Below are 13457 nucleotides of genomic sequence, written 5' to 3'. Positions count from 1 at the left end.
TAAATTCCACATGTAAGTGAGATCAAATGGTATTTGTCTTTCTCTGACTGACTTTGCCTAGTCTATAGCACTCTACCTCCATCCACATCATTGCCAATGGCAAGATTTCATTCTTTGTGATGGCTGAGTAATACTCCGTTGTGTGTGTACATACGTATATATGCACACAAACACCAATCACAACTTTGTCCATTCATTGGTCAATAGATATTTAGGCTCTCTCCATAATTTGGCTATGGTAGATGATGCCACTACAAACATCTGGATACATGTACTCCTTGGAATCTGTGTTATTGTATCCTTGGGGTAAATACCTAGTAGGGCAATTGCTGGGTCAAAGTTCTATTTTTAACTTTTTGAGGAACCTCCATACTGTTCTCCATAGTGGCTGCACCAGTTTGCATTCCCAGCAACAGTGCAAAGGGCTCCCCTTTATCTGCATCTTTGCTAACACCTGTTTGCTGTGTTAATTTTAGCCATTCTAACAGATGTGAGGTGATACTCCATCGTAGTTTGGGTTAGAAAAATCTTAAATAACCTAACCTTAGTCCTAAAGGAGCTAGAAAAAGAATAACAAACGAAGCATATAGCCAGTGCTAGAGGGGAAATAATTAAGGTTAGGGCAGAAATAAGTGATATATAAACTCAAATAGTAGAACCTATCAATGAAACCAGGAGCTGGTTCTTTGAAAAAATTATGGTATTTGTCTTTCTCTGAATGACTTATTTTGCTTAGCATAATACCTCCTAGGTCTGTCCATATTGTTACAAATTTTTAACATTTTCTTCTTTTTATGGCTAATATTCCATCGTATATGTACACTACAGCTTCTTTATCCATTTGTCCATTAATAGGCACTTAAGTTGCTTCCATTACCTTGGCTATTGTACATAATGCTGCAATAAGCATAGGAGTGCATGTATCTTTCTGGGTTAGTGTTTTTGTTTAGGTAAATACCTAGTAATGGAATTACTAGATCATGTGATATTTCTATTAATTTTGGGAGGAACCTCCATATTTTCCACAGTTGCACCATTTTACCTTTCTACTAACAGTGCATGAGTGTTACCTTTTCTCCACATTCTTCTCAATGCTTGTTACTTCTTGTCTTTTTGATACTAGCCATTTTGACTGGTATGAGGTGATACCGCATATGGTTTTGATTTGCATTTCCCTAATCGTGATGCTGAACATAATTTCATGTGTTGGCCATCTGTGTGTCGTCTTAGGAAAAATATCTGTTCAGGTCCTCTGCCCATTTTTTACCTGGATTGTTTTTTGAGTTCTTTATATATCTTTGATATTAATCCCTATTGGATATAATATTTGCCAATATCTTATTCAGTAGGTTGCCTTTTCATTTTGCTGATGGAGTTCTTTGCTGTGCGAAAACTTTTTATTTTGGTGTAGTCTCAATAGTTTATTTTTGCTTTGGTCTCTGAGGAGACATGTCTATAAATATGTTAAGGCTAATGTCCAAGAGATTACTGCCTGTATTTTCATTTAGGAATTTTATGGTTTCAAGTCTCACATTTACGTCTTTGATCCATTTTGAATTTATTTTTGTGTATGGTGTATGAAACTGGACCACTTTGGCTTTTTGAATGTAGCTTTTCAGTTTAGTACCATTTATTGAAGAGACTCTCTTCCCCATTTTGTATTCTTGCCTCCTTTGTTATAGATTGCCGATAAGAGTGTGGGTTTATTTCTGGCTATCTTCTTCTATTCGTGTGTGTGTGTGTGTGTGTGTGTGTGCGCGCGCGCACACGCGTGTGCATGCACACTAGTACCATGCTGTTTTGATTACTGTAGCTTTGTAGTATAGTTTGAAATCTGGGATGGTGTTATCTCCAGCTTTGTTCTTAATTCTCTGAAAGTATTCTTATTATCCTTTAAATCAAGGGTCATGATAATGATAGCTGATATTTGAGTGTTTACCATGTATCATACACTCTTGTGAGGTTTTGTGTGATTTAACTCATTCAATCTTCACAACAAATCTTTAAGAGTAGCTTTCAGTTTCATAGATGAGGACAAGTAATTTGCCTGCGGGTACACAACTTATATTAACACAAGTATTAGTATTTAATTTTCTCATATAAAATATGTGGAAAAATTGTGAGATTTTTCTGCTGTATTTTGTAGATATCATTGCCCCAGTCTCTGAGCGCTTTTTGCAAAATATGTTGTAAAATAATTTTTACTTATAGGGCACCTGGGATTTAAGCTTCTAACTTCAGCTCAGGTCATGATCTCACAATCCATTAGTTCAAGCCCAACGTTGGGCTCTGTGCTGACAGCTCAGAGCCTGGGGACTGCTTCAGATTCTGTGTCTCCCTCTCTGTCTCAGAAATAAAGAGACATTAAAAAATTAAAAAGGAGTTTTATTCTTTAAGGTGGTTAGATTGGAGGACTCTGTGCAGCTTCTTGAACTTCCAAACACAGGGAATGGGTATGAGGTTAGGGCCCATACGACTTTATCCTACCTCTGACCACTTTCATAGAACCGAATATCCGCTTGAGTGAATGTAGGCACAACCATCAGTTAGCTGCTTCGAACCATAATGTTATATATTCACTTTGATTTTGTTCTTACCTGTTAATGGGCATACTTGAGTATGGACTTCAATCATACACAATACATGTTTCCACAGATCTGTTATGTGATTAAAATGTTTAGCTTAGAATATATCCATCTCTGAGCATGAAACGAAGTTTGGGTGATAAGAGTCCATATTTTGTTTGAAATGCCTACACAGCCTTAAAAATGAATATATGGAAATGGAGTGATTTAACAGATTGAAAATACTAATGGAGGCATGGGAATGGCAAGATACTCAATTAAAATGGTTAGTTTTAACTTTTAGTAAAGGAGAAATGTAAAATTGGCCAAAATTGACTTAAAAAATGGCACATACAAGCATCAAGTCCTAGTTAAGGAAAACAATTCTTTCATACTTTGGACAGCAGACTTTAAATCTTATTTTTTCCCTTACTCATTTTTGGCCTTGATTCTGACCAAGAAAAAGCTTTTGGTGGGGAGCTTTGCCCAAGCAATGACTTTGGGTGTGGGTTCAGAAAGAGCAAATACTCTTTTTTATTAAAGAGAAAAGCATTGGCAAGTGAACTTGTTAGTCTGAATTTTTCCAGCATTTTTAGATTTCTCGGGTTAATATCTTTTAAAGTACGCAAGCGCACACACACACACACACTTGGTACGAAATTTAAGTGCTAGGAAAATGTCCATGTTCTTAAGTGTTATGAATGAAATAGTATATAGGCGCATGGGGTTAAAACACAGTGGTTAATAGAGGTCTGTATTAAGAAATTTATGAATGTACAAACTTTCCAGTAAGAAACGGGTTATATATGAAAAATTCTGCTTTCTTATGAAAGGAATTTACCTAGCAGAGCAGATAGTTTACAAGAAAACAATAGAGGATGGTAGTAGTGAAAACTATGCTATTAAGGAAAATGCCAACTTGGTTGAGGTAATACGTATTGTTGTAAGGAACACTTAATTTCAATTTCTTCTAGACTATTTTTCATGGATTCTATCAGCTCTAATTCTTTTTGTTCAGTCAGTTCATACTGCACATTGGCATGACATGATATCCTTTATCTTAAAGAGTAAATCTATCTTAATAAACCTTCTTTAGCTAAAATACAAAATTATTGGGTGCCCTTAATATATGAATCCTATTTTGTTTAATATATATTAGATACCAGGTGCTATTCTATGCACTTAACATACATTCACTCATTATACTTAATTGTATGCTGCCTCAAAAGTTTTTAAAATGAAAATTTATTATAGTGGTATATTTTCTGTATTAGTTCTATTACCAATTTAAACATTCATTGCCTTTTCTAGTATCCACACTAATGGGGCCTAAAACTTCATCCTTTGTATAACAAATACTTTTTCCTCTTCCTTTTTTTTTAAACACTTGTTTGCCCCATATTTTGAATTATTTTCTTCAGCAAAATCCAGGAATTGGTAAAAAATATTTCAACTGCAGATAAATCATTCTGTTCTTTTTTTCCTTCACGTTAAAAAACACATCTTTCCTTATGTGGTATTAACAGCCAACTCTACATCCTTTTTTTTCCTTGCATCCATTTCTAAGTAGTAATGCCCATAGTAAATGTTTTATTTATGATTTGATGTTTCCCATTTTCAAATACAACTATGAAATTTTTCAGGTTTAGCAGAATTAGGTACCCTGTGTGATCCTTTACGGAGCTGCTCTATTAGTGAAGAAAATGGACTGAGTGCTGCCTTTACCATAGCCCACGAACTTGGCCATGTGTAAGTACCTTCTGCTATCTCAGTAATAGGTTTTCTAGTAATCACTGCATAGAAGACCTAAAATTCCATCTTCAGTTGAGTAATTAGCAGCTCTATGTCTTAAAAAAAATATTGTTAGTATAATTTTCATCCCTGAAATGCTAACTCTGGCTCTTTTGTGATCTGTTAGGTCAGACAGGCTGCACTGATCAACAGACTAAGCAAAGAACTAGCACTTGGGAATTCTTTTATTTCATTTACTGTATTGGATTACTATGACCAGCACTTCTGGCCTCTATCCCTTGTTACCCCATACATGACCAGGTACTGTCCTCTACCATCTTATGGGAGGGCCTGCAGGGGCTTCTGGTTCTGGGGAACTCCTGATATTGATGACAATACCAACTCACTTTTGTGCTTAAAGCTCAGAGCCCCAGCAGAGAATGTGGTATGTGGGAATTACTTAATCATTAAAAGATTTTTAAGTCATTCTTCCAGCTCCATAGTTTGTGTGTGTGTGTGTGTGTGTGTGTGTGTGTGTGTGTGTGTGTGTGTGTGTGTGTGTGTTTCTAAAAATTAGGGAGGGGTTCTATCCGTTCCTGCATTATTATAAGATCTGCTGGGGTTCTGTGCTCTAAGAATGGAGGCCATGATTCCATGAGATAGCCTCAGAGCTCCCATGGAAAGTCAGAAACCCCTACAAACTCATCCTCTGAAAGGGATTCCGAATGTGCACTCCTGGGATTTCTTGTTCATCTGCTAATAGGGATTTGAGGCTAGAATGCCCTCTTTAATATACTGTCTTTTCCTGGTCATACCTTACATCATTAGCATATTCAACAGGGATAATTTCAAGTGGAAACCATTTTTAGTAAACTAGTGCCTCTTTAGTTCCCCTGCAGTGTGGTTATGTTTCATGATTATTAGCAGGGTGCACACTCAAATTGTTAAAGTGGAGGATAGGACCAGGAGCTTACCTGAGGGGTGTAGATGCATTGCAGCAACATCTGGAAAGCACTATTAGCTGATCGCCAAGGCTACTAACTAATGAAAAACTGCTCTTGCAGAGAATACCACCTTAGACCTTTATTTTCTTCCTGAGAAACTCTTTAGGTGTCTTTAGAATATGGGTAAGTAGTTTAATTAAAAGACTGGTATTTAAGTACAAATCTCTGCAGGCAAAGAGCTGAATTAGGTGGTTTCAATGTTCCTTGTAAATGCAAGTTTATACTTGGGTCCTCAAATGAAGGCATAGGATCTGTTGCTGACCAGCTAATTATTTAATATATTTGCTCTTAGGAAGATTTGGCTGCCCTTGAGGAATGTTTTTGTTATTCGAATTCGGTCAATAATCACTTAGTGAATACAGACCAGAAACAGTCCTTAGTCTGTTTCATACGAAACATGTAGACACTATAAAATGATAAGGAATGAGAGGTTAAAGAAATTTTGATACTGTAGTCATAGTCCGTGGTCTAGAAACTGGTAACACCTTTATGTAATTGATCTTCACACATCCCTTACAACTATGCATGTTGAAACCTGCAAGTACTTATGTGAGTGCTCTGTCAGTTTTGTGATGAGGTAAGCTGGAGTCCACATTTTTATTGTTTAGACTCCAATTTAGTGTCAAAATCAACAAATAGTGCTACTGATGAAAGTTAAAATGTAGTGTTTGAGATCCTGTGCTTCTAAACATGAAGATAACCCTGATTTTATAATGTTTTATGAGAGCAAGAGTTTAATTTTGTATTTTATCTTCTAAGATCTGTTACATATTTTCATATTCTTTGTTTTTATTTTTAGATTCAATGTTCCACATGATGATAGTTTTAAATGTAAGGAACCTGGAATTAAACACCAATATCATGTAATGGCTCCGACTTTAAATTACCACACAAGTCCTTGGACCTGGTCAAAATGTAGTCAGAAATATATCACTGAATTCCTAGAGTAAGTCTAAAGTTATATTACTTTAGTTAAATAATGAAACATTTATTAGACTATAGACTTTGAACTTTATGTTATTTTAAAGTGATTTAATTTCTGTCCAGTTTTGGTTTAAATTTGTTTACTTTGTACAACTGGGTTTTTAAAAACGAGGAAAGAGTTGTATGTACACATTTCACTCCTAAAATATTTTGGTGGGGGCAGGTCAGACCTAGATTTGGGAGCTCTATTAGGATAACTTGTTTTTAAGGGGAGACTTAGATTCACAGCTTTCTTACGTGTTTGAATTTTTTCAGTAGGTACTGCGTAATATAAGAGGAGCTTAAGTGGTTCAAGTTTTGAGGTGCCTTAGAAGGACAGACAATAGCTTAGGTCCAACTCTGAGTATTCCAAATAGCTCTCTGTGGCCAAAGGGATGTAGAGTAGTTTATATGCTTACATATTCTTCTGGAGGATTTTCCTAGGTCTGAAGAGGGGGCAGATCGATTTTTCTTGCCGCATCTCCATCTCCCACGTTTCTCTGCTTCCCCACTTTTATCCAAATGGTGTTTCTATCTTACTGAAAGTTGCCAAAAGGCAAGGCCAAGCTCTAAGTAATTTTTTTTGTTTAAAAGCAATATTCATTTCCTTATATATTCTAATCCCCAGTACATGGGATTGCTAGTTACCTCTTTTGTGAGAACTATGGAAATAAATGAAACTATGCTTTGTAATATGTTCATAAACCCCAAGATGATCAGTTTTTTTTTTATCCTTGTATGGGGAGTTGATTTAAAAGCATAATACACAATTGCTGTTGTATACATAATTGCATATAGTTTTGTTCAATGGCTAGCTGAGGTATTGGGTAAAAATACCAGGGGATGTGTTTATTTTTGAATGGTGCTAATGGGATTCTCTCCAATGGAAATGTTTAAAAAAAAAAAAAAAAACCACACACACACACACACAAGCTGACTTAAGTTACATGTTCATTTTTGGATGAAATTTAACATCTTTCTAGCCAGTAAAAATTGCTAAATTTCTTAAAATTATGGTAATGGAATGAATTGTTTTTAATCCAGTTGGGATGGTTGAATATTTTCAGTTTCCTGTATGCTAAATACTGCATTACAAACCAGAAGTGAACAACAAATATTTCTCCTATTTGCCACTTTCTAAGTCCTTTACATGTATCCTTGAATAGCCGTTTGCAAGGTGGATAGTGTCACTATTACTGCAGAGGAGGAGTCCTAGCCTCTGGCATGTTAACTTGTCTACAACCAGGCAGGCATCCTGGAAGCAGCAATACCAAAACACAAACTCTGCCTCTTTGAAGTGGACACAACGTAACACTTCCTGAAACTGCTTTGCTTTGTTGTTGAGAACTATAAATGTACTTTGTCAAACGATATAAAAACTTTTTTCTACAACATACTGACAATTTGGCGGGGGGGAGGTGCTTGGGGTGGCAAAGCTGGTTAAGCATCCAGCTCTTGGTTTCAGCTCAGGTCATGATTTCATGGTTTTCTGGGTTTGAGCCCTGCGTCTGGTTCTGGGCTGGCAGCATGGAGCCTGCTTGGGATTCTCTCTCCTCTTCTCTCTGTGCCCCTCCCCAGCTCCTGCTGTGTGTTTCTCTTGCTCTCTCAAAGTAAACTAAAAAAATGAAAAAATAAAAATTTTGAGAATTTAGGCATTTAATAGAAGGGATTATTATTGGACAACAAAATAGATCAAAAATATAGTGTGATTACATAAATGGGTTTCATAAATTATTTTCTGATGAATTTACAACTTATTTTTTTTTAATTACACCTTCAAAACAGTTATGGGGCTCAAATGAGAAACAGATTTTTTTTTGCGACTTTCATATGTATTCACTTTTAAATTATGAAAAAACATACTGTTTCTGAAACTGTAGAGCACAGTGACTGTGATGAAGAATCTTCTATTATGTATCCACCTGTATTCACAATATTTTTGGTCTTTGGTACAGTACTGGCCATGGGGAGTGCCTCCTTGACAAACCAAATGGAAGAATATATGATCTGTCTTCACAACTTCCTGGATTAATGTACGATGTGAACAAGCAGTGTGAACTGATGTTTGGCCCTGGATCACAAGTATGTCCCTACTTGGTAAGAAAATTAGGTCCTTCTTTTGTTTTTTAAACTACCATAGGGGCACCTGGGTGGCGCAGTCGGTTAAGCGTCCGACTTCAGCCAGGTCACGATCTCGCGGTCCGTGAGTTCGAGCCCCGCGTTGGGCTCTGGGCTGATGGCTCAGAGCCTGGAGCCTGTTTCCGATTCTGTGTCTCCCTCTCTCTCTGCCCCTCCCCCGTTCATGCTCTGTCTCTCTCTGTCCCAAAAATAAATAAACGTTGAAAAAAAAAAAATTAAAAAAAAAAAAAAATAAACTACCATAAAGTTAAAGTTAGAACATATTTATGTACTTTTATTCTCTTGAACAGAAGGTGAACTATATGTATCTTTGAAGTTTTAACTTTTAGAGACGTAGATTGTTTGCCCGAAAGGGGTTAAAAACAGGGAAACTCGGGGGCTCCTGGGTGATTCATTCGGTTAAGTGTCCGACTTGAGCTCAGGTCACGATCTTGCGGTTCATGAGTTTGAGCCCTGTGTCAGGCTCTGTGCTGACAGCTCGGACATTAACTCTCACAAAATCCTATGTCAAGTATTCCCATTTAGAAAACAAGTTTTAAAAACATTCAAATACTTATTTTCAAATACTATTTTGCGGGGGTGGGGGTGTTAAAGACAGAAGTGTCTTGATAACTAGTTGTATTAAAGGACCCAGGAATTTAATAGACTACATTTTAATTTACACAGACTTGAACCCAAAAAAATCTAGGGCCTGTTGTTATTAAATAATTACTTTAGAACTTTGAGGATTTTTCATAGGTTAGATCCACTACTAGATTGTGAGGATCATTGGACCAGGAATGCAAATTCATTCACTCATGGAAATATGCATCTCCAGTGGTCAGTTTAGGATCTGACACATATTAGGTGCCACAAACTAAGTGTCTGTTGAATTGAATGAGTGAAAGTTATATAGCCATGGGTGCAGAGATGGGCAAAACATATTCCATATAGTAATATTGTTTAAAAAAACATAATTTAAAAAAGTTAATATGCTTTGATTTATCTTAATTTTTATTGATTTTATTTTATTTTTTATTTTTTAAAATTTACATCCACATTAGTTAGCATATAGTGCAACAATGATTTCAGGAGTAGATTCCTTAGTGCCCCTTACCCATTTAGCCCATCCCCCCTCCCACAACACCTCCAGTAACCCTCAGTTCTCCATATTTATGGGTCTCTTCTGTTTTGTCCCCCTCCCTGGTTTTTATATTATTTTTGTTTCCTTTCCCTTATGTTCATCTGGTTTGTCTCTTAACGTCCTCATATGAGTGAAGTCATATGATTTTTGTCTTTCTCTGACTAATTTCACTTAGCATAATACCCTCCATTTCCATCCACGTAGTTGCAGATGGCAAGATTTCATTCTTTTTGATTGCCGAGTAATACCCCATTGTATGTATGTATGTATGTATACACACACACACACACACACACACACACCCCACACCTTCTTTATCCATTCATCCATCGATGGATATTTGGGCTCTTTCCATACTTTGGCTACTTTGGCTATTGTTAATAGTGCTGCTATAAACATGGGGGGCATGTGTCCCTTCGAAACAGCACACCTGTATCTCGTGGCTAAATGCCTAGCAGTGCAAATGCTGGGTCATAGGGTAGTTCTATTTTTAGTTTTTTGAGGAACCTCCATACTGTTTTCCAGAATGGCTGCACCAGCTTGCATTCCCGCCCCCCCCCCAAAAAAAGTTAAGCTTTTAAATATCCATATTGAGGAGGGGAGATTTAACATAATTTTTGGAGAGCCATTTCTTTTCTACCTGACCTACCCACTAAATAAACATTGAATTTAAATTCAGAAAAAGGGAATTATCTTGGGTATAGCTCCTGTGAACCTCTGGATTTTTGTTTCTTAGGAAAACTTGAGAGCCCTTTGTTCAACTTGAAAGTATGCATTCTATTCACAAAGTAGGAAACCAGTATACATTATACAGTATTTCTATGCACATTATTCATACATTCTATCGTATCAAAAGAGGCTTTTGGAAACTCTTTGTGAATAACATTTAACAACAAAAAGTCCTTTAGAAAAATGTCTTGCAAAGAGAAAAATGTCCCCCATAATTTTGAATATTTCCACTCTAATTTCTCTCTCCCATTGTTCAGTGTATGATGAAAATCCAAAAGTTCTTAAAAACTGAATGTTGCCATTTTATGTGTTCAGAGGCAAATCAATGATTAGAACTTAGTGAATTTTTTTTTTGGCTTGATTATTTCCAGCTCTGACCTTGAAACCATGAAATCTGTAAGATCAATGTATAAACTGATGGTTTACACTGAATTGATCTGGTGGTTGTAGTGTTATTTTACTCTTGTCTGCTTTTTGTTATCTTGCAGAAGCAATGCAGACGTCTCTGGTGTACGAGTGCAGAAGGAGTTCACAAGGGTTGTCGCACTCAGCACATGCCCCTTGCAGATGGAACAAACTGTGGTCCTGGGATGGTAGGTTTCCTGGAAGGGTGAGTCTTGTATCAAGAGACTATCTAAGGAAGTGATTGCTCAGCGTTTCAGTGCTCTTCATGATTGGTCAACTCTTGCTCTGCTAGTGAATCAATGTTGCCATGTGAACAGATAGTTACCTAAGTATATTAGTCTTATTAACAATGAATATAGACATAAAGATCCTAATAGATCAGCAATTACCCCAAATTGAGGGATGTTACCATTGTTTGCATTTTCTTCTATAAAATTCAACCAGGTATAAATCGAAAGTTTTAAGTGGCTTTTTCGGATATTTATTGGTTGTAAATGTCTTCAAATACATCATATCCCTAAAGTAAACGGCCTGAACATATAACATCAGGCATGAACTAATTTAAATCTGCAAACATGATGCTGAGAGACAGGTTTTACTCTGATAACCAAACATCCATGTGAGGATGAAGTCAGGTGGTACTTGGTGCTTCAGGATGAAGGCAAGTTCCATTGGCCTTGGTAGCCAGTGCCGCCTGCGCTGAATAAGCTTGAGTCTGTTGACGCCTCCTCTGAGCTACCTCAGCACAAAATGAACGCTTTCTTGGCAATGGGATTGGCTAGTGCTGCCGCTTTTGTTAACTTCACATTGGGCACAAGTAGAAACTGAAGGACCGGGTCACTAGCTGATCTTTTGCTTTACCAGCTCTTTGCTTCATGGAAATGTTTGCACCAGCCATTGCCCTTCTCCTTGCCTTCTGTCAAAAGGCATGTTTTTTCTGTGAATGTTGCCTGCATTACAGACTTTTATTGGGACTTGAGCAATTTTTGCAGTAGCTGAAGTCCTCTGAAATGGTTTAGCACTCAGATTACCTTGGGACCAAAATTCTAGTGGACTTCTTCAGTTTGTCGATTGGAGCTAGAACTGAACTTTAAAATTTTATCTTTATTTAAAATTGTTATTTTGAAGACCAAAAATATGAAAGACTTTATTTTTCTCACTTTTTGTGACCAGTACTGGTAATTGGCTTTTGGGGGAGACGAGAGTGGCATTTGGGAGAGTTACTGATTATCTAAGGATGAGCAGAGAAAAAAACCTTGTTGTAGGCTGAATTAGAAACAGCTGTTAGCTCATTAGAAGACTTGCTCCAAGGTAGTCCCCAGATTCAAATCTGGTTGTGCCTTAAGTGTCTTAGCAAACTTTAAAGTTTACTCTATGCCATGAAACTTCAGGCTTGATGGCATGTGGCTAACATAGCGATGGATATATTTACATGCATCACATATACCATTTATAACTGAGTAGTCTAAATCCGGTCAATGCATTAGCATGATAAAAAATTGAGATATAGGAGTAAAATGCACAGATACCAAATGTTCAATTTGGTAAGTCTTAACAAATATAGATGGACACTTAGCCAATATCCCAATCCAGATGAGAACATTTCCATCACTCTAAAGTTGTCTAGCCTCTGTCGAGTTTCCCTCTTTCCAGAGAGAACATACTTCCTGATTTTAATGTAAATCAAACTATATAGTGTATGTACATGCACGTGCATATACACACACACCCTTTCTGTGGGCAGAGGGAAAAGGGGTCAAGCTTTTTTTATTCAAGATGTTGGAGTTTCATCCATGTTGTGTGTATTGGTACTTCATTCCTTTATGCTGCAGTGTAAATCAGCTGTATAAATGCACCATAATTTTTTTATACATTCTTCTGATAGACAATTGGGTCACTTCCAGGTTTTGGTCATTATGAATAAAGCTGCTATGAGCATCCTCATACCAGTCTTGTGGGCATGTGCTTGCATCTCTCTGAAGTAAACAAATATCTAGAAATTGCTGGGTCATAGGGGAGGTGCATGTATGTAACTTCATAGGGAACTGCCAAACCATCTTCCAAAATGGGTACTTGAGACTCTCGCAAGTGATGTATGAAAGTTCCAGTTGTGCTGCATGTCTTGCCAGTTGATGATCTTGTTAATATTGTAACAAAATTTTAGACACTTTAGGTGCAAAATGGAATACTATTATGTTTTTAATTTGTATTATCCTGATTATTCTCCATCTTGAGCATGTTTTCATGTACTACTTAGCCGTTCAAATATGAGGTGTAGTGTAAAGAGCCTGGATTTGTTGGAATTCAAGGTAAATGTGTTGAGACACTGGGACCTACTTTAAAACTTGTATAGATTAAAAGCAGAAATGCATTTGGGGTAACGTGTATCATGTAGATATAAAATCCCTTTAATCATTTATTGAAGAGAGTGAGCCTCTTTGCATTAGCCACATTCAATAATAAATGGGCCTTTTTTTCAAGGGAAATTCTAAATGTCCTATCTTTTGCCTCAATATTCTTTTAGTACCTCTATCTTGTGACTATCTTGCATGTAAGATTATCTTTTAAATACTTGTGGTAGTAAAACTATTAGCATAAACATATAGTGGAACTCACCTGACAATGACTTGACTTTTTTTTTTTTTTTTACATGGTGAACAATACAACATTCTTTTTCTTGGATTTTTCAGAAATAGTGCTCAAGGATTATTTGAAACGTTTTTGGAAGATATTCCCCAAATTTACATGAACATAGTACATTCTATTCAGAGATTTTTTTTCACTTTTAATGGCTTTATC

At 36.6% G+C, this 13457-nt stretch overlaps 1 protein-coding gene across 1 annotated transcript in view; it reads left to right on the top strand.

Moving 5' to 3' along the window:
• The window catches only part of ADAMTS20 (ADAM metallopeptidase with thrombospondin type 1 motif 20), a 171366-nt gene that overhangs the window by 59404 nt on the left and 98505 nt on the right, over positions 1-13457 (top strand). Inside the window, exons 8-11 of the mRNA XM_047067167.1 lie at positions 4208-4313; positions 6099-6245; positions 8218-8359; positions 10742-10846. Coding sequence (XP_046923123.1) covers positions 4208-4313; positions 6099-6245; positions 8218-8359; positions 10742-10846 — 500 coding nt within the window. The remainder of the gene's footprint in view (positions 1-4207; positions 4314-6098; positions 6246-8217; positions 8360-10741; positions 10847-13457) is intronic.

This window comes from Lynx rufus, unplaced genomic scaffold, assembly GCF_022079265.1.
Source record: "Lynx rufus isolate CCGP_SWC_20201006 ecotype Redwood Valley unplaced genomic scaffold, mLynRuf1.p SCAF_7, whole genome shotgun sequence".
Taxonomy (NCBI): Eukaryota; Metazoa; Chordata; class Mammalia; order Carnivora; family Felidae; genus Lynx; species Lynx rufus.
This window is presented reverse-complemented; position numbering and strand designations above follow the sequence as displayed.